General features: G+C 46.0%; 1 protein-coding gene across 1 annotated transcript in view; it reads left to right on the top strand.

The window, feature by feature from the left end:
- Nucleotides 1–27,210, top strand: part of INSR (insulin receptor) — a 369,067-nt gene that overhangs the window by 319,887 nt on the left and 21,970 nt on the right. Inside the window, exons 11-17 of the mRNA XM_029614140.1 lie at nt 18,461–18,735; nt 19,468–19,610; nt 23,128–23,287; nt 24,259–24,361; nt 24,759–24,826; nt 26,452–26,681; nt 27,075–27,185. Of these exons, the coding sequence (XP_029470000.1) occupies nt 18,461–18,735; nt 19,468–19,610; nt 23,128–23,287; nt 24,259–24,361; nt 24,759–24,826; nt 26,452–26,681; nt 27,075–27,185 (1,090 nt within the window). The remainder of the gene's footprint in view (nt 1–18,460; nt 18,736–19,467; nt 19,611–23,127; nt 23,288–24,258; nt 24,362–24,758; nt 24,827–26,451; nt 26,682–27,074; nt 27,186–27,210) is intronic.

Raw genomic sequence — 27,210 nt, 5'->3', positions numbered from 1 at the left:
TTTCGGGCTCTTTCCCTTCGGCCTCGCCACGGCTCCGCGAACATTACAAAAGTGATGGTAGTGGTGGCGGCTCACCTTCGACGAGAGGGTTCCTGTACACCCCTACTTGGACGATTGGCTGATTCGAGCCAAGTCCGAAACCTGTTGCCGTCAGGCGGTTAGCCAGAGTCCTCCAGTTGTTGCAGACCTTAGGTTGGGTTGTCAATCTCAACAAGAGTCAGCTTGTTCCTACCCAGTCCTTGGAATACCTGGGAGCTCTTTTCGACACGAAGCAGGGCAAGGTTTTTCTGTCCGCGGATCGTGCACGCAAGCTTCAATGTCAAGTGCGTCGATTATTAAGTCTTCAGCTGCCGCTGGTTCGCGATTATCTGACGGTTCTGGATCTATGGCGTCCACACTGGCTTTGGTTCCTTGGGCTTTCGCTCATCTGCGACCATTACAATTTGCGTTGCTCTCCCGATGGAAGCCGGTTATCAGAAGAGTTCCACCTACCACTTCCACTCACGACTCAGGCGCGGGAGAGTCTTCACTGGTGGCTCAATCCGGGCCAATCTCTCTTGCGGAGTGTCTCTGTTGGTCCCCGACTGGACAGTGGTGACGACGGATGCCAGTCTCTCCGGTTGGGAGCGGTCTGCCTAGACAAGTCGGTACAGGCCGATGGTCCTCCGTCCAGTCGCAGTGGTCCATCAACCGTCTGGAAACCAGAGCGGTGCGCCTGGCTCTGCAAGCCTTCCTCCCGTTGGTCCAAGGGAAGGCAGTCCGTGTGTTGTCGGACAATGCAACAACAGTATCATACATCAATCGCCAAGGGGGGACAAGAAGTCCACTTGTGGCGGAAGAGGCAAAGCTTCTGATGAGTTGGGCAGAATGCCATCTCAACTCCATAGCAGCGTCTCACATAGCCGGGGTCGACAATGTTCAGGCGGACTTCCTCAGTCGACACCACCTCGATCCCGGAGAATGGGAGCTGACGGAAGATGCCTTTCATCTCATTTGCGATCGGTGGGGGCTGCCCCACATGGACCTGATGGCCACGTGGCACAAACGCGAAGGCTCCTCGCTTTTACAGTCGACGTCGGAGCGAGGAGCCGAGGGCGTCGATGCGCTGGTTCTTCCTGGCCAACCAACGTGTTGTTTGTACGTGTTCCTCCGTGGCCAATGATAGGCCAAGATCTTAAGGCGCATAGAGTTGCACCCGTCAACGTGATCATGGTAGCGCCGGAGTGGCCACGGCGCCCTTGGTTTGCGGATCTCGTTCAGCCTGTCAGTGGATGCTCCCCTTCGGCTACAGGGGTTTCCGGGGCTCCTTCGTCAGGGCCCCGTTTGTTTGGAGGATGCGGATCACTTCTGTCTCGCGGCATGGCTTTTGAGAGGCAACGTCTAAAGAAAAAAGGCTATTCAGATGCTGTGGTAGCCACGTTACTGCGGTCCAGAAAGCAGTCTACGTCCTTGGCTTATGTACGTGTCTGGGTAGTTTTTGAGGAGTGTGGTGTATCAGCCGAGGGCTAGATCCCATTTCCGCTTCCGTTTCTGATATTCTGGCTTTTCTTCAGGCCGGTCTAGCCAAAGGGCTTTCTTGTAGTACCCTTCGTGTACAGGTGGCGGCGATTGGTTGTTTGCGGGGTAAGGTTCGCGGTTCCTCCCTGGCCCTGCATCCCGATGCCTCTCGTTTTCTTCGGGGGGCTAAACATCTTCGTCCACCACTTCATCATCCATGTTCCTCCTGGAATCTTAATTGGGTCCTTTCTTCTTTGTCTACGGCTCCGTTCGAACCCTTAAAACGGTCTACTCTTAAGGATCTTACTTTAAAGACCGTTTTCCTGGTTGCGATTACCTCGGCTCGGAGAGTCTCGGAATTACAGGCTTTGTCTTGTCGGGAGCCATTCCTGCAGATTTCAGATACGGGAGTTTCCCTGCGGACGGTTCCGTCTTTTTTGCCAAAAGTGGTGTCACCGTTTCATTTGAACCAGTCTATTGAGCTTCCCGCTTTCGCAGGTGCTGAATATTCGGACCCGCAATGGAAAGAATTGCGGAAGTTGGATGTGCGGAGGGTTCTCCTCCGTTATCTAGAAGTCACTAACCCTTTCCGGGTGTCGGATCATCTCTTTGTTCTATTCTCGGGCCCAAAGAAAGGAGGCCCGGCTTCCAGGACGACAATCGCACGGTGGCTTAAAGAGGCCATCGGCTCAGCGTACGTGTTACGAGGCAAGCCTATCCCGAACGGTCTCAGGGCTCATTCGACAAGAGCTCATGCTGCGTCTTGGGCGGAATCTTCTCAGGTTTCGCCTCAAGAGATTTGTAGGGCAGCTACCTGGAAGTCCTTACATACCTTCATTAGACACTATCGGTTGGATGTTCAGGCTGCGAATTCTGGGGGTTTTGGAGAGAGGGTACTCCGAGCGGGACTCTCTGCTTCCCACCCTCGGTAATTTAGCTCTGGTACATCCCAGGTGTCCTGGACTGATCCTGGTACGTACAGGGAAAGGAAAATTAGTTTCTTACCTGATAATTTTCGTTCCTGTAGTACCAAGGATCAGTCCAGGATCCCGCCCGTACTGTTCTGAAGAAACGGAGAGTCCGCTCATTTCTTTGTTAACTATTCCGGTTATTGCTTCGTTCCCTCGTTTTGGGGTTCTGTTCCGGTTGGGGGTCCTTGAATGGCTCCCTGTTAAGGTTAGTTATTTAGTTTGGTTGTTCTATTTTTTGTCTACTTTGACATTACGTATGACTGAGGGGCTGTGACTGGCACAGGAGCATATGTAGCTCCGCCCACAAGTTTTAATCTGTCTCCATCTACTGGTGCGGGGTCACAACCCAGGTGTCCTGGACTGATCCTTGGTACTACAGGAACGAAAATTATCAGGTAAGAAACTAATTTTCCTTTTTTTTTTTCCCATTTTCTGGGGATTTTTTTTTGAATGTTTGATTTGTTTTCTTTAAACAAAAGAAATGAATGAAACATTAAAGGAATCGAAATTTATGAAGCAAAAACAAACTGATGTGGCTGACTCTAGTCCAGCCGTAGGGATGTCCTAAAGTTAGCCGGTTAGACATAATCAGTTAACTTTAAGATAGCTGGGTATATTCAGTGGCACAACTATGCCGCTGAATATACCCCACTAGATAACTGGATATGTTTATCCAGCTAACTAGCCAAGCTGCATAGCAACTGAAAATGGACCCTCTCTGTAAATTAAAAAAAAAATGTTTAATCTCTTTCTGAAAGTTAATAAATCCATTTCCTGTCTGAGCACCTCTTTTATTAAGCATTTTCCTCATAGACACAGAATGGGAGAAAAGCCTTAGTAAATCAGGTCCTGAGTGAGTGGTATAAAATTCCTCAGTTGATTTCTTGCAAACGAAAAAGCCCAGTTTGCGGGTTGCCTGTAATTGGTAGTCCTTAATAATCAGGACCACTAGTTGTTGTTTCTCTGCAGAACGTAAAGACTGAGCTGGTGAGAATGGGTACAGCAGATGCTTTGAAAATTTTAGGCCATTCTCAAGTTATTTAAATTTAAGATGAACTGAAACTGGGAGCCAGTGATGCTCGATTAGTTTGAGTGACGTGGTTCCCTCATCCACAGCTGGTGATTAAATGGACAGAAGAGTTATGTTCAAGTTGTAGTGCTTTTATTTCATTTATATTTATATACTGTCTTCCCAAGACAGACCTCCCAAGGTGGTGTACAAAGCTTTAACAAAGAATTAAAAAGTGCATAATAAATATAAAAGCATTAAAGCAACCTCTTCCCACACTCATCTGCCATCCCCTCCTCCCCAGAAGCCAGCACCCCCATTACTCCGACCAACCTATTAAATCCTATCTTCTTCTCATCTTCCAGCACCCCCAAGAAATTTCTAAACACCCTTCCAAACATACTAGCCAGCTTTCATCTGTTTTGTTTTTTTATTTTATATTCCGCCTTTCATACAATTCAGAGTGTAGTACATTCAGGTACTGTAGGTATTTCCCTGTCCCCAGAGGGCTCACAATCTAACCGCCTGATTCACTAAGGCTTTTCTCCCATTCCTTGTCTATGGGAAAACACCTTGATGCAACAGACCCTAAGTTTGTACCTGAGGCAGCGGGATTTGTTTCTTATGGAGACTAAAGTAGATAAAGCGTTACAATAGTCCAGCAAAAATAAAACAAGGTCTTGGACAACAGAGCAGAAGTCATCTGTATCAAGGATAAACTTAAGCCGTCTAATTAGATTGCGTTTATAAAATGTTATCTAGTGTTGGTAATGGCCATGAGCTTTTGAGACCACATAGGTTTCTCCTTCAGATTGACCTCACATGCAATAACCTTTTTCTATAATTCTAACATGGGTTCAGTAGAAACAGAGAATTTGACTGCAGGTAATGTAAAGAAGGCTCTATTCTTTTAAAGTATCTAGTAAGGCCATGGACCCTACATGTTCTCTGGCATTCTTCCTTTGTACTAAAAAAAAACTTGCCCCTTGTGTATTATTCGTACCTCCTGAGGTATTTTAAGGTATTAGTGCCTGCAAGAATTTATTTTCTCAAGGACTAGCATGGTTATTAGAACTCTGTGTTAATTGGCACTCCTTCAGATCCAAGATGGCGCTGCAGTGAGGTGAGCAGTAGCGTCTCTCTTTCCAGTTTTTAATTTGCCTACGAATGCTTCATTCTCCCTGGACAAGCAGGATGGTAGTCCTCACATGTGGGTGTCATCATCAGATGGAGCTCTGGTATGGAAAAACTTCTGTCAAAGTTTCTAGAACTTTTGACTGGCACACTGAGCATGCCCAGCATGCCATAATCCCTGTAGCCACAGGGGTCTCCCTTCAGTCTCTTATTTTTTCCACGCTGCAGTTGCCGCACGGTTTAGGAGCTCTGTGAGATTCTCTCACTCCTTTTTTCCTCATGGAAAACTTCGAAGTTTACTTCTTAGAAATTGCCTGTCAGGGATCTCCCATCCGCCCCATATATCTCGGTCGCTCGGTGAGTACTCTCTCGCATCTCCGGCCGATTCCCGCCTGCCACTCAGTTCCCGCAGGCCACCAATCGTTTTTGCACCCTTTCCACCGACATGGCGACCGGTTTTCGAAAATGCCCAGACTGTCTGCGAACAATGTCCATAACGGACTCCCACACTGTATGTGTGCTATGCCTGGGCTCATCTCATGACGTCCGTCGGTGTCCTGAATGTGCCCACATGATGCCCAAGGGCAGAAGATCACGTTTGGATAAAATGGAGACTCTTTTCCAACTAAAATCTGCTCCATTGACTTCTGCCCAGTCATCACCAGCATCAAAAACCCCATCTACTCTCAAACCTCGCCGGAAACAGCACAGAGCCGGTGACTGTCTGTCACCAACGCCATCGAGGACATCTACTGCATCATACTCTGTGTCGGGGAAAGACCGCACCGAGTACCGGATAAAGCACCGGCATCGACCTGATCTCATGCCCGGTGCCAGCACTGATGTCGCATTGGCATCGAAGGCCACCGAGCCACCGTCGAAGAGGGCCCGATCAGAGGAGCCTCCATCCTCCTCTGCACCTGATGCACAAAGGTGTTCCCCACCGATACCGGGGCCGGGTACTGAGCCTTCACAACCTATTGTGGAGAGGCCAGTAACGCCTAGCCTGCCTTCCCCTGTAGCTGCTCTGTCTACACCAGTTTTCAGGGAGGAACTGAATGTACTCATTCATCAGGCAGTGCTCGATGCTGTCCAAAACCTCCAGCCTCTACCGATGCCGGCCCCCATACCGGCACCGACTACTGAACCATCTATGTTTGTTCCGCTATTACATCGACTCGATGCCCTCATCGGGGCTTTTCTGACTCAGCCATCGGTGCCGAGTCAGCCATCAAGACCTCCGCAGTTCCCGATACCCATCCCGGGATCCTCGGAGGATGATGACACCGCGTCCAGTCCGGTTCCAGGCCCATCGCAGCCAGAACCGCTTCCAGGACCATCGGGACTCTCTGGACCTAAGCATCCATTGATTCCCTAGATACCATCGATGCCTTTAAAGTCTCCATGGATGCTAATACACCTGCCATCGAATCCACCAACATTTTTGTTGATGCCTATTCACCCTCCTTCCGGATCTTGACAAAACACTACTTATGATCCATGGGAAGAGGTGGATACTGATTCCTCTACATCAGAGGACTTCCTTTCTGAACCCTCTCCTCCAGAGGAAAGACGGCGGTCTCCTCCTGAGGGCCTCTCTTTTGCCATTTTCATTAAGGAAATGTCAGAGACATGTGTCACAAGACATTGGAGGTTCTACAATTTGTTGACGCGCCTAAGGAAATCATGGCCATTCCTGTGCATGAAGTCTTGTTAGACCTTCAACACTGTCTACGGGAGCATCCTGGCACTGTTCCACCTGTCAACAGGAAAACAGATGCCACATATCTTGTCCAACATGCTCCATGCTTCCAAAAACCACAACTGCCTCATCATTCAGTTGTGGTTGAATCGGCACAGAAAAAGGCAAAGCGCTTGCCTCAGCTCCTCCAAGAAAAGAGCAAAAATTCTTAGATGGTCTAGGTAGGAAAATAAGTTAGACTGTTTGTATTTCCCAACCCTCCCACCCCTCGCCCTTCCACCTCTAGCTCATCCTTTAATTTATAGGCAGGAGCCACTTTCACAAAAAAAAAAAACAAAAAAAAAACCCAAAACCTTTATTGAGAGTTTGATCAGTCCTCTGTAGGCCACTACCAGACATATAGTGAATTCACAAATACATTTAAAGGACATTAATTAGACACATTCCTACTCCCATAGCAACCTAAAACTTAACTAGGAACTGAACAAAATTGAGATGAAGGCAGAAGTCCAGCAGCAAGAGGGGGGCTTCCCAGTCTTTTGCATAGAGTGTCACTTGTATGATTTTTTACCCACCGGTGAGAAGTTGTACATGTGCATGCGATGCAAAGAGCTCCTGGCTCTCAGAGAACGAGTCCAATCTCTGGAGGCTAGAGTGGCAGACCTGGAGTTGCTGAGGCAGACAGAGAGGTATATAGATGAGACCTTTGGGGACATAGTAGCCAAGTCCCAACCTCAGACTGGCAGCCCTGGTGCTGCCTTGGAGGAAGAAGATCTCATGATTGGAGAGCATCAACCTGGTGCAGCAGGAAAGGATCCTGTAGCAAGGACCTGCTCTCCAGGTGATGCATTGTCCTTCCACACAGAGGATATCTCCCCAAGGCCTACAGCCCAGGAGGGAAGGGTTAGGTTGGCCTTCATAGTTGGTGATTCGATTATTAGGAATGTAGATCGCTGGGTGGCTGGTGGGCGTGAGGATCACCTGGTAACATGCCTACCTGGTGCGAAGGTGGTGGACCTCACGCGTCACCTAGATAGGATTTTAGACAGTGCTGGGGAGGAGCCAGCTGTCGTGGTACATGTGGGCACCAACGACATAGGAAAATGTGGGAGGGAGGTTCTGGAAGCCAAATTTAGGCTCTTAGGTAGAAAGCTTAAATCCAGAACCTCCAGGGAAGCATTCTCTGAAATGCTCCCTTTTCCACGCACAGGTCACCAGAGGTAGGCAGAGCTCCGGAGTCTCAATGCGTGGATGAGATGATGGTGCAAGGAAGAGGGATTCAGTTTTGTTAGGAACTGGGGAACTTTTGGGGAAGGGGGAGTCTCTTCCAAAGGGATGGGCTCCACCTTAACCAGGGTGGAACCAGACTGCTGGCGCTAACCTTCAAAAAGGAGATAGAGCAGCTTTTAAACTAGAACATAGGGGAAAGCTGACAGTCGCTCAGCAGCACATGGTTCGGAGAGCGGTATCTTCAAAGGATACTAACGATGCATTAGAATTAGGGTATCCCGACAGTTAGGTTCCAATAATAAAAGTAGTCCAAGTGCCTGTAACTAAAAACTCACCTGAGCTAAAAAATTCTAACTTATCCCTATCAATTAAAAAGCAGAATGAAAATACAAACAAAAAACAAAATTTGAAATGTTTGTATGCTAATGCCCGAAGTCTAAGAAGTAAGATGGGAGAATTAGAATGTATAGCAGTGAATGATGACATAGACTTAATTGGCATCTCAGAGACATGGTGGAAGGAGGACACCCAATGGGACAGTGCTATACCGGGGTACAAATTATATCGCAGTGACAAAGAGGAGCACCCTAGAAGCGGTGTGGCGCTTTATGTCCGGGATGGCATAGAGTCCAACAGGATAAACATCCTGCATGAGACTAAATGCACAATTGAATCTTTATGGGTAGAAATCCCTTGTGTGTTGGGGAAGACTATAGTGATAGGAGTACACTATCGTCCACCTGGTCAAGGTGGTGAGATGGTCAGTGAAATGCTAAGAGAAATTAGGGAAGCTAACCAAATTGGTAGTGCGGTAATAATGGGAGATTTCAATTACCCCAATATTGATTGGGTAAATGTATCATCGGGACACGCTAGAGAGATACAGTTCCTGGATGGAATAAATGACATTTTTATGTAGAAATTGGTTCAGGAACTGACGAGAGAGGGAGCAATTTTAGATCTAATTCTCAGTGGAGCACAGGATTTGGTGAGAGAGGTAATGGTGGTGGGGCCACTTGGCAATAGTGATCATATGATCAAATTTGAATTAATGACTGGAAGGGGGGACAGTAAGCAAATCCATATCTCTCGTGCTAAACTTTCAAAAGGGAAACTTTGAGAAGAGGACCTGGCCTGCAACCAGGTCCTCTTAACCTCTGTTGCCTGCTCCACCATCTGGCTACACTTCTCTCGCGGCCATGGGCATCACGAGCATCTCCTCTTCTTTTAAGGGGGCCGTGGCGGGAAACTAACCCGCAGCACCGGATGATGGCGTCACTGGTTCCCAATATATAAGGCCGGGCCCAGCAACAGTTAGTTGCCTTTGCAACAGGTCTCCAAGCTGGTCGTGTACTTTGTTGCTTCCCCTGGTGATTCCTTCATATTCCCGGTTCCTGTCTTGTTCGTGTTCCTGATCCTAGTTCTGGTATTCTCCTTTGTTCCTGTGTTCCTCTATTTGTTCTACGGATTGACTCTTGGACCCGACCTCTGCTTTGCCTGACCATGCTACTGCCCTTTTCCTGGACCTGACCTCTGCTTTGCCTGACCATTCTACTGACCATCTCCTGGACATGACTACTGCATTGTCTGACTATGCCATTGATTATCTCCTGGACTTGACCATTGCCTTTCCTCACCGCTCTACCTTGCCTGTCGCATGCCCTGACTCCAGCTTGTTCAGCGACGCCTCTACTATACTCATTCTGGACTTGGCTTCTCAGGCTTCAGCCTGTTCTTACTTGGGTGCCCCCTGTCTGCCTCTTTCCATTTAGCACCCAGGTCTCTGGGACTCCGCCTTGTCCAGATCAGTCCTGCTACTCTTACCACTGCTGGTCCCTGGCTGACCTCCTCGTCCATCAGAAGACCTCGGACGGAGGCCCACCTAACTCCAGCTGGCCCCGGTACCCAACGGCTCAACCTGTGGGGAATGAAGGCTGGTATTGGTGAACCTCCAGCCGACCTCCGTCAGTCAGCCAGCTCCGCCTACCGACGGTGGGGACCCGTAGGGCGTGCCCTGCGGGTAGCATCAACACCACCTCGGCTCAAGGGTCCACCTCCTGCGCAACAGGTTGCAAAGGCCATGGACTCGGCGGAGCCGTGTGCCCTCCAGGCCATTCCTGCCTGGCCTCTAAAGTGCAAGAACAGCAGCGGTTCCTTGAGGCGTTGGCCTCCTCCATTGAGCATCTTCATGCCCGGCTTGACGCCCAGCCTGCTCATTCAGTACCAGTATCAGCTTCAGTCAGCCAACAGCCATCTCCCTTCTCTTCCAGGATTTGCTGGCCCTACCAGCTCCGCCTTGTTTCAACGGAGATTCCAAGCTCTGCAGAGGATTTATTAATCAATGCTACATGCAATTTGCTCTGCAGCCGTCCATCTTCCAAGATGAACTCACGAAGGTTTCCTTCATTCTGTCTCGACTGGAGGGTAAGGCATTGGCATGGGCTTCGCCCCTATGGGAGCGGTCGGATTTGCTCCTACAAGAACTTTCTTGCTTTGTGTCCATCTTCCATCGGACCCTTGACAATCCTGGACGACAGGCTGTGTCAAGCACCAATCTGCTTCATTTGCGGCAAGGTCAACTGACCCTGTTTGATTATACCATAGAATTTTGGACTCTGGCTACAGAGTTCTCCTGGCAAGAAGATTGCCTTCGAGCCATTTACCTGGACGAACTATCTCCTCAGCTCAAAGTTGAACTGGCAGCCCGTGAGCTCCTCATCGACCTGAGAGGCTGCATCGACCATCGCCTCCAAGAGCACCACCAGGAGGCTCGAATGCCTCAGAGGACCACCTTGGAACATTTCCCCTCACCACCTACAACGAGTTTCGCCTCTGGCAGGAATCCATTGTTATCGAAAGTGGAAGAGCCAATGAAGTTGGGCCATGGGCGTTTGTCCCCGGAAGAGCGCCTCCAGCGGAGGCAGTCGGGCCTATGTCTATATTATGGAGCTTCAGGTCCCCATCTCCAGATCTGTCCAGTCCGTCCAGGAAACTACCGGGCCTAAGTTCAGTTGGGGTCCTGAACTTGGGCGCTACTTCTCCGGCCCCTCAATTGTCTCTCCCAGTAACGTTAACCTGGGACTCTTTCCATTTGGCGCCTGGGTCTCTGGGACTCCGCCTCGTCCAGATCAGTCCTGCTACTCTTACCACTGCTGACCTACTTGTCCATCAGAAGACCTCAGATGGAGGCCCACCCTACTCCAGTTGGCCCCAGTACTCTAGGGCTCAACCTGCGGGAAACAAGGACTGATATTGGCAAAGCTCCAGCCGGCCTACATCAGTCAGCCAGCTCCGCCTACCGATGGTGAGGACCCGTAGGGCTTGCCCTCTGTGTAGCGTCAACCCCACCTCGGCTCAAGGGTCCACCTCCTGCGCAATAGGGCACAACAGCTGCTTGCCTCCAATAAGGTGCAGAAACCTATCCTTGTCTCCAGAGAAGATGTTCCCTTGACTACTCCAGGTCAGAGGACATGGCAGTCACTCGACCAGATTGCAGATCTGTTGAGAATTTTTTTTACCTCTTTGTCTCAAGAGATGGAAGGAATAATCCAGTCACTTCTCTCTGGTATTGCTGCATCAGTCCATCATCAGAACCATTGAGAAGGTGTTCTTCATCTCCCCACTCAATTGCAGCAGAATTAGCTGCTCAGAGGTGGTAGACCAGGGCATTTCCCCTCCAAAGCAACTGGAAGAACCTCCTGATTTGCTTACATCATCAATGGGATCCTGGGTTAGTGAACTCTCACCATTGCATTAAGAAGAGGGGTCTACAGGTATTCTAACTGACCCACGTCCAAATTTGCCTGACCATACATCATCCTGTAAGACCTGTCATATGCAAAGTTCATAGAAAATATGGGGCAACGCTTAGTGTCAATGTACATAAAGATAAATAACCCCGCTCAGCAGTCTTCAAGCTCTTCTAGATATTGGACACCCTATCTGAACCAGTCCACATCATTCTGTACTTGATACAGATGTGAAGCTGTTTCCCACATATCTCTGGTGTTCCTATGGCTAGAAAGTTTGATCTCAAATATAGAGTCCAAACCTCACTAGGGTTACCAACTGCTACATCAATCACTCATTGCTGAGTCTACCCTTAATAAGACAAAGGGACAAGTACTCATTCAAATTCACCTCCTGGGAAAGACCATAGTCTGTTAGATGATTTTCTTAAAAATGTTTTCCAATGCTCCATGCTTACTGTTCGCAATTCTGATTGGCACACTATCTTCAGTGACCGTATTTAAAAACTGAAGCTTTTTCTACAACCTGTGGATGGAGGGTCTTATTACCCATAACTGCTTTTCGATGCAGAAGAGTGCATTTGGCACCATCTCCATTCTGTCTACAAATCTTTTGATTCCATTTCACACACCTCCTCAGCTTCAACTGGAGCTCAACGTATGGCATAGCTCAGAGAAGGTAGTATCCAAAATGATGTCCACTAGTAGTTAGCGAACCTCCCTTGTCTCAGAGACAACCCAGAGGTCTGGTTATTCAATTCAAGAACAAAATGTAATGGCCCAGTCCTTCTGGATGGTTCCCAAGCAAAGCTCCACTTCAGTATGCTCCTTCTCACTTCTAAATGGCATATTTTCACAAGAGTCAGTTCCATCCTTTTCAGTAGTACCATGTACTACCTCTTCTTGCCCACTGTTAGCTGTCCAGACCCTGGCAGCATGAGCACCATCTGCCTCAGCCTAAAACCAGGCTCCGTTTTGATACCTCCAAACACTCATCCAAACCTTCTTGGAGGCATGGACATTGTAGAGTCTGAATACTGTTTGTTTCTCCCGGATAGCATTCTCTCCATATTGCTTGAATCTTAGTCAGATTCATCCTACTTGACACAGCTTCACCTATAAGTCCAATCACTTCTTTAACAAGTGTTAGAACCAGTCCCTGCATCCCAACATGGATGGGGTTTCTATTCCCAATTTTTTTCCTCCTTCCCAAGTTATCAGGAGGATTGAAACCCATTCTGGATCTGAGAAACTTGAATAAAAAATATGCTCAAGAGACATTGAAAATGAATTTCCTCAGCTTGAATCTCCCTTACATCCAAAAGCAGGAATGGACATGCACGCGCAATCTGAAGGATGCATATTCTTATATACCCGCCCATCCTTCCCATTGGCACTATTTTCACTTCAAGGTGGATTCTTCCTATTACCAGTACAAGGTACTCCTGTTTACCCTATCAACATGCTAATGCTTTGTGGTAGTAGCTGCACACCTGTATCACCAGAGGATTCAAGTTATTCCATATCTGGATGACAGAGAGCTCTTGAAAAAAAGCATGGCTTTTCCAACACAAGTCTATCTGTCTTCTACAAACTTTGGACTTTGTGAAGTCAAACCTAGTACCTGCTCAGAGAACAAAATCATTGGAGCATGGTTAGACTCGCTGCAGAAGAGGGCATTTCTACCAACAGATTAAGCATGCACCATGATATCGCTCATGTACAAACTACTGACCTCTCAGCACATGACAGCTAGAGCAATTCTCATTGTGTTAGGTCATAGGGCAGCAGCCATTCACGTGGTCCTATTGACCTGCTTTCGTATCTTTTATCTGCAATGAAGTCTCTGCTCTCAGTGGATTCAGCAAAGGTTACACTGGTGGTGAAACCTCCACATGCTTCAGGATGGAGTGCTGCTTTGTGCTTTTCCTCATCAAGTTTGCTAGTGATGGACACCTCCACAAAAGGAGGGGGTGCACACACAGGATCATTCTGAACCCACAGGGTACCTAGTCTCATCAGACGAGCCATTTTCAGATCATTCTTTTGGAATTCAAAGTGACCAGATGCTCTCTCAGCATTCACACATCATCTTTGAGGGAAGGGCTTCTTAATTAAAAAAGATTACCAGGTCACCATGTTTTATATAAACAAGCAGGGAGACACATAATCATGGCTTCTCTGCAAAGAACCGTTATGGGAATGGACAGCCAGAAATCAGGCCATCCTACAAACCGCCTATCATCCAGGTGTCTCCAACTTGCTGGCGGTTCGGCTCAGCAGAGAATTTTCTGCAGTAATCAACAGCTGATTAATTATTTGACTTATGGGGTCTGCCATCTGTCAACCTATTTGTGTCAGAACAGAACAAAAATCAGTTTTTCTCAGTTCTGTCCACTGACCTCAGACTGGCTCAGGACGCTTTCCTCCTCGATTGGGGAGCAAGTGTTATGTACACTTTTCCACCAGTACTGCTGAGTGCCAGAACAGTGCAACAGCTGCTGCAAGTCTGCACTTGTGTGATTCTTTTGGCTCTGGTGTTGCCAGATGGACATACTTTGCAAATCTCAGACAACTTTCCAGCACTCCAATTGTACCTATGGGGACAGACTCTACCATGTTAACTCAAGATGAAGGAACACTGTATCATCTGAACCTTCCGTATCTCAATCTAACAGCTTGAATGTTGAATGCTCACTAATTGCTGATCTCTCTCTCTTTTGTGTAAAGTGATCCAGGACCTTTTGATTTCAGCAAGAAAGCCATTCATTAGAAAGAGCTATGCCTTCAGATATTCCATGTGGTCTAATAGAATGCCTTGGACTCATTTTCTTGTGAGCCCAAGCATTTGCTAATGTATTTGCTCCTCCTTTCTGATTCAGGCCTCACCACTTTGTCAATGAGAGTACATTTTAGTGCCATAGCGGCTTACTACGTTCAAGAGGACACTAAGCCCCTCTCTACTCATCCACTCTCAAGGTTTGTGAAAGGGCTTTGTCACATTAAGCTTCCGATATAGAAATGTCCAGTTCCATGAGACTTGAATATCATCTTTTCTTAACTCATGAAGCCACCTTTCAAGCCATTAGAGATGGTTTCTCTTAAGTTCCTGACATGGAAAGAAGTGTTCCTCCTTGCAGTTACCCCAGCTAGAGGATTCTGCAAACTCCAAGTTCTTGTCCCCTTTTCTGTCAAAGTTGGGTAGTTCCTTGTATTCACCCAAAATGTCTACCAAATGTTGTCTTGGCTTTCCATATTAATCAATCCATTGTACTATCCACATTCTTTCTGAGCCTGCATGTACATAAATAAATAAAACCTAATTTTACGTGTGTAAATCCTTTTGAAAATTACCCCCATACTGTATAAAGTAAAAAAGGTTCTAAGCCTGCCCAGACTTCACCCCCTGGAACCCCTCTCTATGCATGTCAGAGTATGTGCATACAGTGAGTAGTATGGAATTATTTATGCACATCAGGCACACAATTTTCTAAAGGCTCATTTCTGTGGGTAAAGCACTACTTTACTTGCAGAAATCCATTTGAAAATACCCCTCCCTAGCTATATTCGTGTGAGTGACATCTTTTCCGCTAACATTTTCTTCCTGTTAGTGCCTTGCAGATGTAGACATATGCCACTAGAATATGTACCCCGATAACAGAAGGAGAAGAAAATACAATTTTATTGAACTGTACCATAATTACAACATAATGAAAACACCAAAAAGAAATAAAAGTTATTGAAAAGCAGGCCTGGCTATTTCAGAAGTTTGCTATGCTACACCTGATAACAAAAACCCAAGTTGTAACTTAGAAAAAATGGATTTTAACTTGGAGAAAAAATGTGGATAAAGATGAACCGGTAGATATAGTGTACTTGGATTTTCAGATAGGAAACAGGGAGTAGGATTAAATGGACAATTTTCTCAGTGGAAGGGAGTGGGCAGTGGAGTGCCTCAGGGATCTGTATTGGGACCCTTACTTTTCAATATATTTATAAGGGATCTGGAAAGAAATACGACGAGTGAGGTAATCAAATTTGCAGATGATACAAAATTGTTCAGAGTAGTTAAATCACAAGCAGATTGTGATAAATTGCAGGAAGACCTTCTGAGACTGGAAAATTGGGCATCGAAATGGCAGATGAAATTTAATGTGGCTAAGTGCAAGGTGATGCATATAGGGAAATATAACCCATGGTATAGTTACACAATGTTCCATTCCATATTAGGTGCTACTACCCAAGAAAGAGATCTAGGCATCATAGTGGATAATACATTGAAATCGTCGGTTCAGTGTGCTGCGGCAGTCAAAAAAGCAAACAGAATGTTGGGAATTATTAGAAAGGGAATGGTGAATAAAACAGAAAATGTCATAATGCCTCTGTATCGCTCCATGGTGAGACTGCACCTTGAATACTGTGTACAATTCTGGTCACCACATCTCAAAAAAGATATAATTGCGATGGAGAAGGTACAGAGAAGGGCTACCAAAATGATAAGGGGAATGGAACAGCTCCCCTGTGAGGAAAGACTAAAGAGGTTAGGACTTTTCAGCTTGGAAAAGAGACGGCTGAGGGGGGATTTGATAGAGGTGTTTAAAATCATGAGAGGTCTAGAATGGGTAGATGTGAATCGGTTATTTACTCTTTTGGATAATAGAAAGACTAGGGGGCACTCCATGAAGTTAGCGTGTGGCAAATTTAAAACAAATCGGAGAACGTTATTTTTCACTCAACGCACAATTAAACTCTGGAATTTGTTGCCAGAGAATGTGGTTCGTGCAGTTAGTATAGCTGTGTTTAAAAAAGGATTGGATAAGTTCTTGGAGGAGAAGTCCATTACCTGCTATTAAGTTCACTTACAGAATAGCCACTGCCATTAGCAATGGTTACATGGAATAGACTTAGTTTTTGGGTAATTGCCAGGTTCTTATGGCCTGGATTGGCCACTGTTGGAAACAGGATGCTGGGCTTGATGGACGCTTGGTCTGACACAGTATGGCATGTTCTTATGTAATAATTATAAAGTGCTCATATGAGTTGGGTTATAGGGAGGGGGATTTTCAAAAACTTGCATAGGCCAAAGTCTGCGAGTGCGCTTTGCCCCCAGACTTTAGCAAGAGTTTTCATAGCGGATTTATCCTTATAAATCCACTCTGAAAATTCATAGGGGTGCATGGAACCTCCTGCAGCGCACAAACACAACTTTGTGTGTGTGGATTTACAGGAATGCTTTCAAAAATCAAAAGTGTGCCCGTAAATTCTTTCCCCCAGGATCGCCTGCTTACCACGAGCGTAAGTATATTTACACACATTCACCCCAAATTAATTTTCAAATGGGGATTTATATGCAAGTCCAGGGTTTCTATATGTAAGTCTTTTTGAAAATTATGCCCTGAAAGTTTAGATCCTGGGTCAATGATTAAAATGTGAGGAACCATAGCATAGCATGAGGATGTTTGAAACATGGATATCAATACATTTCTTGTTTTTCACTGTTGATTTCTTTGGGATACTTAAATCTTTCAGACAAAAAAAAGTATTCTCCCAGTTTAAACTATTTTGTTTCTAAGTTATGATGTGGGCTTTTATTATCAGATGCTTGTTGCTAGGTTGCTTGCTTGTGTTTCTCCTGGTTTTGGCTGTTATGTTTCATTAGGTTTGCTGTGCTATACACTTTCAGAAAGTCATTTCTTCCCTGAAAGTTTGATTTGGCTTAAAACTTGGGAACTCAATATCTGCTCCCATTGGCCCTCTGAATCCTAGCAGAGCTTCTATCAGGGAGTTCTGTGCACCCTCCGTTGCCTCCTAATCAGCTGAAAAAGAAACTGAGAAGGCATGTGGACTCCCAGAGCCAAAAAAACCAAAACAACAACCTACCAGTTTGCAGACCCTGAAGCCTTAATGGTTCAAGTTCTGTTTGGCAGCTAAGTTCCACTGCTGATAGTGGAAGAAGCTTGAGCAAAGGGTAGTTTGACCTGAAACCCATTGTGAAACCCTTTACTGCCACTTTGGAGAATCTGAAACATATCACGGAGGGCTGACAGATGGCCTACTCTGGGGAATTTTGTGTTTGGTGTGCTTTCCATTTACAGTTGCAAGAGGAGGAGTGGGTTAGGAACCCTTGGCCCACTCAAGACTTGCATGATCATGGCTGCTGGGACCCGGAGCTCAGAGGCTAGACGTTGGCTTATCAATTGGCAGGGGAGATTGTGCTTTGTGTAAGAATCCAGGGAGTTAGTTCAGAGTAACAATGAGAAGGGCAGCAGAGTAAGCCTTCCTGCCTAGACCAATCTCATAATACATCAGCATCAGAAAGTTCTTAAGTGCTTGAGGGGCGGAGGACTGGATGACAGAATGAGGAAATACCCTGTACCCCAACCCCTAAAGGCTAGCAGATGGAAATGAAGAAAAGTGTGCATGGAGGTAACTTGCTGGTGTGGCAGTTACTACCCTTAACCAATAAGCCTTCATACCGTTGATGCAACTCCATCATTGTCCTCTGCTTCAGTACATAAGAACATAAGAAAATGCCATACTGGGTCAGACCAAGCATCCATCAAGCCCAGCATCCTGTTTCCAACAGTGGCCAATCCAGGCCATAAGAACCTGGCAAGTACCCAAGAGGTGAAGGGGAATTGGACTCAAACAGCAACCAACAAGGCCCCTGGCTTGATGGTCTGGGAAGCTGATAAGTGTGGGGGTGAATTGTAAGGTGTGGCAGATACTTACCATAAGCTTGCTGGGCAGACTGGATGGATCTTTTGGTCCTTTTCTGGCGTCATTTCTATATTACACTCAAGAAATGTATTGGCACCATAGTAGGAAAAAAGTGTATTTTCTGATCAGAAAAGAGGGATTTTCCTTCTTAGAGAAAGGGAAATGGTTATTTGTTCAGTGTCCCCATGGTGCCTCCTGAAGAGAACCACTGGCAAGGGAAGGAGCTAATTTTTAGGTAGTAAATCCAGCTATTCCTCTGCCCCCTTGCAAGTACAGCTCATGTTCTTTCAGTTTGCTATGTGTTAGGTAAGTGAGCCGAAGTCCTGTTGAAAGTAAGCATTGCTCACAAAAAAAAAAAATAGAATTATTTCATGTGGTTCTTTCATTTGCTCTGGTTAGATGAAAATGTATGTATTTAATAGTTGCTTCCTGTTATTTTTTTGGGCAGAAATTCCAGAAGGCGGAGAGACCTTGGTGGTGTGGCCAACAGGACGGCAGCAGAGCCCACGTTTAATCCTTTTGCAAATGGCTCGGCCACGGCAGTGCCAGAGAGCCCCGAAAGCTTCAAACTCTTCCAGAAAGTCTGGTACAAGGAGTCCCTGGTGATCTCCAATCTGCGTCACTTCACGGGCTACCGCATTGAAATCCATGCATGTAACCACATGTTGGAACCTACCGGGTGTAGTGTGGCAGCATATGTCAGTGCCCGGACCATGCCCGAAGGCAAGTCTTCATCTGCTGTGTTCTCCCATTACCTTGATTAAACTGTGCTCTGTACAACAAAATTCCAAAGTAGACATGGCAGCAGCAGTGCCCTTCCCTCTTCGCAGAAGTTTAATCCTTTTAGGATGGTTTCTCTAGAAGCTGCTGTGTTAGCAAGCGGTACCAACTATTTTGCATCCTTGATGCAACTGGTCTGCATTAGCTATGGTGTCACAAGTGACACACACCCTGTGTGAACCTGTTGGATGCCAGCACTTGTGATGTAATTTGTGATGCTGTTCCAGACACGGCTGCTCCCACAGAGACAGGAGAATATCGGAGGGGCAGCTTAGAGATGGCCCTGGGGCATGCTGGAGATTTTGCAGAATCATCTTACTCTTTTTCAGCTCTTGTGAAAAGGCGCTTAGGGGCTTGTTCAATCTGCCTGCCTGTCTGGAGAGAAGATAACTGAGAAATTTACCACTCAGATCCAAACTGGGAGGGGGAAGGTGGAGCATGGGTCTGGCATGAACTCTGTTGAAAGTGACCTTGATCAGATAAGAGAGAGGTCATTTTCAATCACGCCAAAGTGAAAAGTGCTAGAAAGTCCATATACGAGTGTGACTTTTACTTCCTCCCTTGTTTGGATGCTCGCAGAGGGAGTGCTAGAACTTGCTTCTTGTGCACCTGAGATACCGTAATGAGGTGCTCATTGAACTGTGACCCCTTTTCTTTTATTCTACCATGATACAGTGAAAGCTGATGAGGTGGTGGGACCGGTTACCCACGAGTTGATTTCCCCCAATATTATCCATCTGAAGTGGCAAGAGCCAAAGGAACCCAACGGACTGATTGTACTGTACGAAGTTATTTATTGGCGTCTCGGAGAGGGCGAGGTGAGGTTTTTTTCTCTTTTGCTTCTTATCTCAGTAAAGTGATTATTGATAGTGCAAAGCATTAATCACTACCTCTCAAAACACAAGAACTAGAGAGAGGTGAGAGGGAAGGAAAGAGAAGAAGGTAGAGCTGGGAAGGGGGTAAAGATGGGGCTGGAGGAAAGAGAAGGGAAGATGGACTGGAAGGAGGTAGAAACTAGGAAGGAGTGGAGTATGGGAGGGTAAATAGATTGGGGGAGTGGAAGTAGATGGGAGGAAAAGAGGAGCCAGGGTTAAGGGAGAGAATAGAAATGAAATGGGAGAAGAGGAAAAAAAGCAAGTGGATGCTTTAAATCTTGAAAGACTTTTACATTTTAAAAAAGGTGTTTGGGGTATGTATTAATGTAGGGCTGTATGCAAGTGAAGCGCAGAGTCTTGAAAAGCTGCTACAGGAGTTTCTGCCCAGGCACTGCTGCAGAAAGCAGGGGTGTGGAGGCCTTTTCCCACCAGCTTTCAGTTCAGTTTATTACATTTGTGTGCCATCTTTTCTGAGGCTCAGTGTGTCCCTGGCTGAGCCCTGCCATAATGGCTCAGTGACTTACTTCTGACCCACATATCTTAATGCTGTAACGCAACATGCACTGGCTCTAGACATTTTTGCTGTGGCATCCTGGATTTATTTTTCCATGAGATTGTATGTTTTTGATTACCACCAATATTAACCTCTCTGTGTGGTGCTATCTTATTTCCTGGAGTACTCATAGTCTGTTGCATGAGCACAGCCTGCATGGTCAAATATACAAGAGCACTGAGTGCAGAGCTGCAGTTGCCCAAGTCTGTCGAGTGACAGTTCTGGGGGGAAACCATACTCAGAACATGAGAACTAAAAGTATTTCTTGGGGGCCACAGAAACAAAAAATACCTGCAGACTTTGCACCTGCTTGGGAATTTCCAAATGAAATCACCGCTCATACTTTCACGTTCCCGCAATAACCCCCAAGCCTCCCGCTTTCTGGTGTAGTCAAAGGTAGGGCATACTTTTGTCCGGTTTTGGAGGCAGGAGGGCCCAGTTTTCAGCCAGCTGTATGAATGCACTTGGAGCCCTTTGAAAGTTGTGTGGTTGCAAAGTACACCAAGTGCTTTTATCGTGCTGACTTTATAACTCATTTTCAAATGGAAACTACAAAAGTGCATTAAAAGCAGCCTTGTACTTTGCGTCTGCTGTTTGTGTGGGCGGGAGGATGGTTCAGATAGTGCACATGCTTTTTAAAATGCCAAGTGCATGTGCTGTTCTCCGCCCCCTCCCCCCAGGATTGCCTCTTGAATGCAGTAAGGCTAGGTGCATTGTGAACTCTGGGTGTACTTTTTTTAGCTGCTCTGAGGAGGGCAGTTTGCAGGCAGGCAGATTTACCCTACCCCCCCAGATAAACTGGTATTTACCCACATAAATATCTTTGGAAATTGCCTACCATAAGGGCACTAATCAGCACCACTCAGCCAGATGAATTAGGACTTAGTTGGCTAAGTGGCGGCGGTGGCTGAATATTCAGCCCTGCTGAACGGTTGCCACCTAGCCGGCTAACTAGGAGGAGCCGACTTAGCCGGGCAAGTTGTCCAGCTAACTGGGATATTCAGAGTCTGTCGGTCCATACAGCTGTCCTAAAGTCAGCCGGCTAACATTAGGTTAGCTGGGGATAATCAGTGGCATGTCCGCGTGGCTGAATATCTGCTTCCCAGTGCTTAACCACAGTGTTCCTGCTGCAAGACTGCAGCTAGCAAGGGGAATTTGATTAACACGGTATAGATGTTTGTGGTTATTTGGCCATTTTAAGATTGATTGTGCACCGAGCCCTGACTTTCTGGTTTGAGTGGTTTTGTTGTTGAGTTATTGAATCCCATAGCTTATTGTGCATTGTTGACAGGATCCATAGCCCCCTGCTTTTTTTTTCTTTCCATTTCTTTCCAACCTTGGGGGAGTGGCAGAGGCACCAGGATAGTGAAGTCGGATGTTGGTTTGCTTGTCAGGTGCTGATATGTTTCAGCCGGCCACTCTGTGAACCAGGACTGAAAGGAAAGTGGAGCTTGCCGAAGAGCATACCACAGTCATGGCAAAAACATTGCATGAGTATCCAGAATGGCCCAGCCGTGGCCAGCTCTGCTGGGGTCCTGGGAGGCTTGGTTTGGGGGCTTGCTGTAGCTTGCTCAGGTTTTCTGCAGGGACTTGAGGGTAGGTCTGGGGCAGCACCCTCTGCAGAAGCCCTTGTGGCTACAGTGCAGTGATCCGGCTGGCTCTCCACCAGCCCTGCCTAACGCTTTCCACTGTAGCCACTCTTTGCTGTGACTGAGCTCTCCCCTCCGACGTAGGGTGCCCCACCAGAGAGAGGAACTGCTTGAGTGCTTAACCTTTGGACTAGCAGAGCTGTTTGTTCAAATTCCTTTTGCCGGATAGATGGATTGTGTTTTGCATGTGTGTTTTTCCAAAACAAAAAGTTGCAGATTGCAGACAGTATAACTTGGTGTCAGGGTGTGAGAGGAGGGGGGCAGGGGGCAGAAGTGCTTTGATCCCTGAATATTCCTATGGAAAAATGAGACCAAATAAGAAACTACAACTTAATGATTAAACTTCTTGGCATGCTGAAAACACCAGACATCTTATGGCCATCAGTGTGATAAATGTTCATGGCTTGTTTGGCTGAAGATCCAGAGGTGGAGGGTGATTTAAAACTCAGAGTAGATGCCTTTCTTATATCTGCCATGTCTCCCATCTGCCTGTCATTGACTTTGTCTGTCTCTGTGACGGTTCTTGGCCCTGCTCTCTTTCTCAGCACTGATTCTGCAGCCTCAGGGCCGGGGTTGGGAGTGGTGGTCGGGGAGCGCTAAATTCACCTTTTTATTGTAAACAGGAGAATCCATCATGTCTGAGCTACAGGGTGAGTCTCTTATACTTCCACATCTCGTATCCACATGTCTCCTTATTTCCTTGCCCTTCTGGAGGCTGCCTGCTATGAACTCGGCATGGAAGGGTCAAAAGAGCCATTCGAAGGCCTTTAGCCTCACAGCCTGCTTCTGACCAGAGGAGCTTTAAAACTTAGTCACGACTTCAGCCATTGTGACCACCATGGACCTGGCCCTCCCTAGTGAGCAGCAAGAGGTCATAACTGTATTTCTAAGAGTACATCAGTGAATTCTTTTATTAAGAACATGCCATACTGGGCCAGACCAATGGTCTATCAAGCCCAGCATTCTGTTTCCAACAGTGGCCAATCCAGGCCATAAGATCCTGGCAAGTATCCAAAAACAGTAGTGTGGAGGTATTTTTTTCTTTGATTTATTATTTTATTCATGCCAAGCCTGTGGTTTGCTTTTAAACCTGCCATTTATTTGTGAGTGGGAACAGGAGGGGTGGTGTTAGTGGTGGGTGGGTGAGGGTAGGAAGAGGGTCTGGTGGGAAGATCAAAAGAAGGTTAATTCTGTATAGCCTTTAATATATGCTGTGTCCCCAATGGGCAATCAGGATGTCAACATGCCTTTTTTTTAGGAGATACACATGTGTGTTTCCCGCAAGCAATTTGCGTTCGAGCAAGGCTGCAAGCTGCGGATTCTGAATCCGGGAAACTACTCTGTCAAAGTTCGTGCCACCTCACTGGCAGGAAATGGATCCTGGACTGAACCAACTTATTTCTATGTTCCCGATTATGGTAAGGGCTTTGTTAGTGTCTTTGTGGGGCCAGCCCAGCAGCAGCTGCAGGTCGTTGTGCCAGACACTCGGGTTTATGCACACATCCAACTCCTAGCTTTTGAGCTGAGGCTGCCATTGACTCAGTGTTCACGATTCTCGGAAGAGAGGGAGTCCTAACCATTGCTTGAGCAGCATCCAGTGGCTGGTGATAGAGCAAATCTGCTCCTTTTTCCAGTGTTTTACGTCTTTTAGCCAGAAGACTGTTGCCACGATGGCTGGACTTAGAAAGGAGTGGGGAGAAGGAATAAAAATGGGGAGCAGTACCCACTGTGTTAGTGAGTGAAGGCCTAAGGACTCACAGCCCCAATTAGGGTAGATTCCAGTTAGGTTGGAAGCCCTATAAAAGAGGAAGCTGATAGCCCTATAACAATTCCTCCCCCCCCCCCCCCCCAAGAAAAGCATTCATTGTGTGTGCCACAGATCTTTACTATTTGGGGGGGAGGGGTTGAGGGGTGTTCTCCTCTTTTTGTGCCTCACAGAGCCACCCACAAGTTGTATCTTGACATATAAAATCCGCAGTGGCCTTTGTAAACACGGATACATTTATGTGCCTTCGAAAAGGCCATTTTTACGCCCATGCCTGTGTTGTGCATTCCCATTGTTGACTTGAGTTCCACGTGCGTGTCAGTCCAACTCACCGTTGAGGAAACAGGCCCGGCAGCACAGAAAGAGGACCCGAAAGCCCACCGCCTGGTTTACCGGCACACAGAGCATGGAGGTGATGGCGACGTGCCAAGACGACCTCCGATGCTCAGCGAGGGCAGCTCTTCCATTTACATTCTTGCATGGGAACCTTAGGGCAGGCTCCAAACGTGGCTCCTGGGTGTTAGCACTGCACTACCAGAGCTGTTTAGAAGTCTGGGTTAAAGCTGGCTGGCTGGTTAAATAATTGTGTGTTCTTGGGTTTTTTTCCCCCCCTTCTACTTGCAGTGACCAACTCGTTCAATATCGCAAAAATTATCGTGGGTCCTATCATCTTGGTTATTATAATCATTGGTGTAATAGCGTTTGCCTATGTGATGGTGAAAAAGAGGTGAGTAAAGAGTAAATATCTTGAAAATACGATGCCGAACACCTTATAGGACACATACCTCTGTATATGTACAGATGTTAACACATGCATATATTTGTCTGTGTGCATGCACATAAAAGCATTTATTATTTATTTTTCTATACCGATATTCGATTTGACGTATCACACCGGTTTACATACAACAGGATGTCTAAGGCAAGCCTTATAATGACATGATACAGTATAACAGATTAACTGAGTACATATAACTTGCTTTACATAATAACTTTTCTAACAGTAATATGTTCTGATTTAAAAAAAAAATCATTGAAAAAAAATAAAACAAGGTTTGGGGACATAGTTGGATTCATGCATAAACTCTCAAAATTCTTTAAGATGTTAAATTTCTCCCATTCAGGAATAATGAAGGGCCCACGGGGCCCCTGTATGCCTCGTCCAATCCGGAGTACCTGAGTGCCAGTGATGGTAAGCTCATTTTGCTTTCTGCGGCTGTGTGAGGAGAAGATAAGGTGATGTCTAATTTTTGGATCGGAGTTTTAGCACCTTGGCAGTTCTCACATGTAAGGAAAGGAAAAGAAATCTCATCTTTTGTACAAGAAAAGAGTGCCTCGTGTGTGTGTGTGTGTGTGTGTGGGTCCCCTGTTGCTATGCCAGAAGTTGTGGTCAATGATGGCAGCATGGATTTTGGATTTACTTGCCTTCCCAAACCCATGCTGAAGGTGAGTTACATGCAGTACATTCAGGTACAGCAGTTAGGTGCCTGCCCCGGAGACTTTGCAGTCCAAGGGGGGAATTTTCAAAAGGATTTGTATGTAAAAGTAGCATATTTTGCAGCAATTTTCAGAAGCCCACTTACACGCTTAAAGGGCATCTGTGTGTGTAAAATCCAGTTTTAAGTGTGGAAATCCTTTTGAAAATTGCCGCCCAAGTTGGTGTCTGAGGCTGTGGAGGGCAAAGTGACGAGGAGCATCTTGTGGTATGTGAACCCTGGCTTCCCTAGTTCACTAGACCACTTCTCCACTCTGATGTGCAGGGAAGTGAAGTAATGAGTGTAGCACAATCCCGATCACTGGCGTTAGTCCTTGGGGGGGGATACTGAGGATGGCAGCTGGTAGGGGTAGCCTTTGCTGTCCTCTGAGTACTTTCTACCTCCAGATTGAAAATCTGACAGATTTTTCTCATGAGTACAAAGTTCACTGGAAGAATCTGTACCTTTTGTTACACCTTGATAACAGCTGTTAAGTATTTTGATTTTGCGAGTAGTAATATGTAACTTCAGTTGGGCATAATAAAAAAAAAAAAAAGTTAATATGTAATTATTGTTTGCACTGAACCATTATCAGAGTTACATATTTGAAAATGGTGTATTTAAAACGCTTTATCACTGTTGGTTTTATAATTATTATAATGTCCCATTTGAGCTTTTTTGATGTCAGATTTAAACATTAGATGGAGAGATTGTAGCAATTGCTATTGAATGTTTGCTATTGAATTGTCAATAGGTTTTACCCGTGTTAAGTGTTCTTAATGCGGGTAAATGGGCTTTTGAAAATTGCTACAATAGTATGTCATAATTACATTTTCCTTTGAAAATTACCCTGATGGTGTTGTCTCCCCAGAAGCTCCCTAGCAATGATTTTCTCTAGCTTTTAGGAACTCGTTATGGAAAAATGTGTGCGTTAAATGAATCTGGAACACTGACCAATAAAAACCAGCCCCCTTTATTGAGATGGTAATAGTGTGACAGTGTTGAGTGCACCATTCATTAAAAAAAAAAAAATCAAAAGAACCTCAATTTTATATTGAGGAAATTTACTTTTTTAAAATTATTTATTCCCCCTTATAAATGTCACATTTTCTGATTCATGACACCAAATATTGCCTGAAAGATTTACTTCACTACTGGATTGTGTCCAAAACGGGTTATCCCAATAGGTTTTCCCGTTGACCTTCTAGGGTGGATTCTCTTCAAGGGGGTATGGTTCCTTTGTCAATCCATAATGTTGCCTAAGGATTTCATAGCCTCATCTTTAGGGTTTCTTTGTTTTTTACATATAAACTGTTCCTCACATGTTTTTTTGTTTTTACAGTCTATGTCCCAGATGAGTGGGAGGTTCCACGGGAGAAGATCAGCCTGATCCGGGAGCTCGGGCAGGGGTCCTTCGGGATGGTGTACGAAGGCATCACCAAGGACGTCGTGAAGGGAGAACCGGAGAGCCGTGTGGCTGTGAAAACAGTGAACGAGTCGGCCAGCCTCAGAGAGCGCATCGAGTTCTTAAATGAGGCGTCTGTGATGAAGGCTTTCAGCTGCCATCATGTGGTGCGTGACCTAACTTTGTTTCGCCCCTGGAAATGTCTAATGCAGATAAAAGTACGAGTGCTATGGAAGCTGTGCCTACTTTTAGCTGCATGTGAGGAGAGCTATTTTCAGTCAGGCCATTTTACCCTGGCAAATAGCTTTTGAAAATCGCCCTGTCAAGATCCCAGGACACTTATTCACAAAACTAGGCATTTAACCTCTCTGTTTTCCAACTAAAGGTTGTATTGTTTTTAACCTGTTAAAATTCTTGCCGGCAGTTAAGAATTTAATCTGCTTCCCCAAAAAGGAATTCTGACCCTTTATCTAACTTATGTGCCCCAGCCCTTTTGGATAAAACCAGTATGCACAAACAAACAATATTGAACGATAATAATGCAGCTTCTTCATTTTTAGGTTTGTCTGCTTGGAGTAGTGTCAAAAGGACAGCCCACACTGGTGGTTATGGAGCTCATGGCTCACGGAGATCTGAAAAGCTACCTCCGCTCCTTGCGACCCGATTTGGAGGTGAGGATTCAGAATTTGTCAGACC

Source organism: Rhinatrema bivittatum, chromosome 8 (assembly GCF_901001135.1).
Source record: "Rhinatrema bivittatum chromosome 8, aRhiBiv1.1, whole genome shotgun sequence".
Classification (NCBI taxonomy): Eukaryota; Metazoa; Chordata; class Amphibia; order Gymnophiona; family Rhinatrematidae; genus Rhinatrema; species Rhinatrema bivittatum.
Note: the sequence above shows the minus strand (reverse complement) of the source record. Positions and strands in the feature narration are given on the sequence as shown.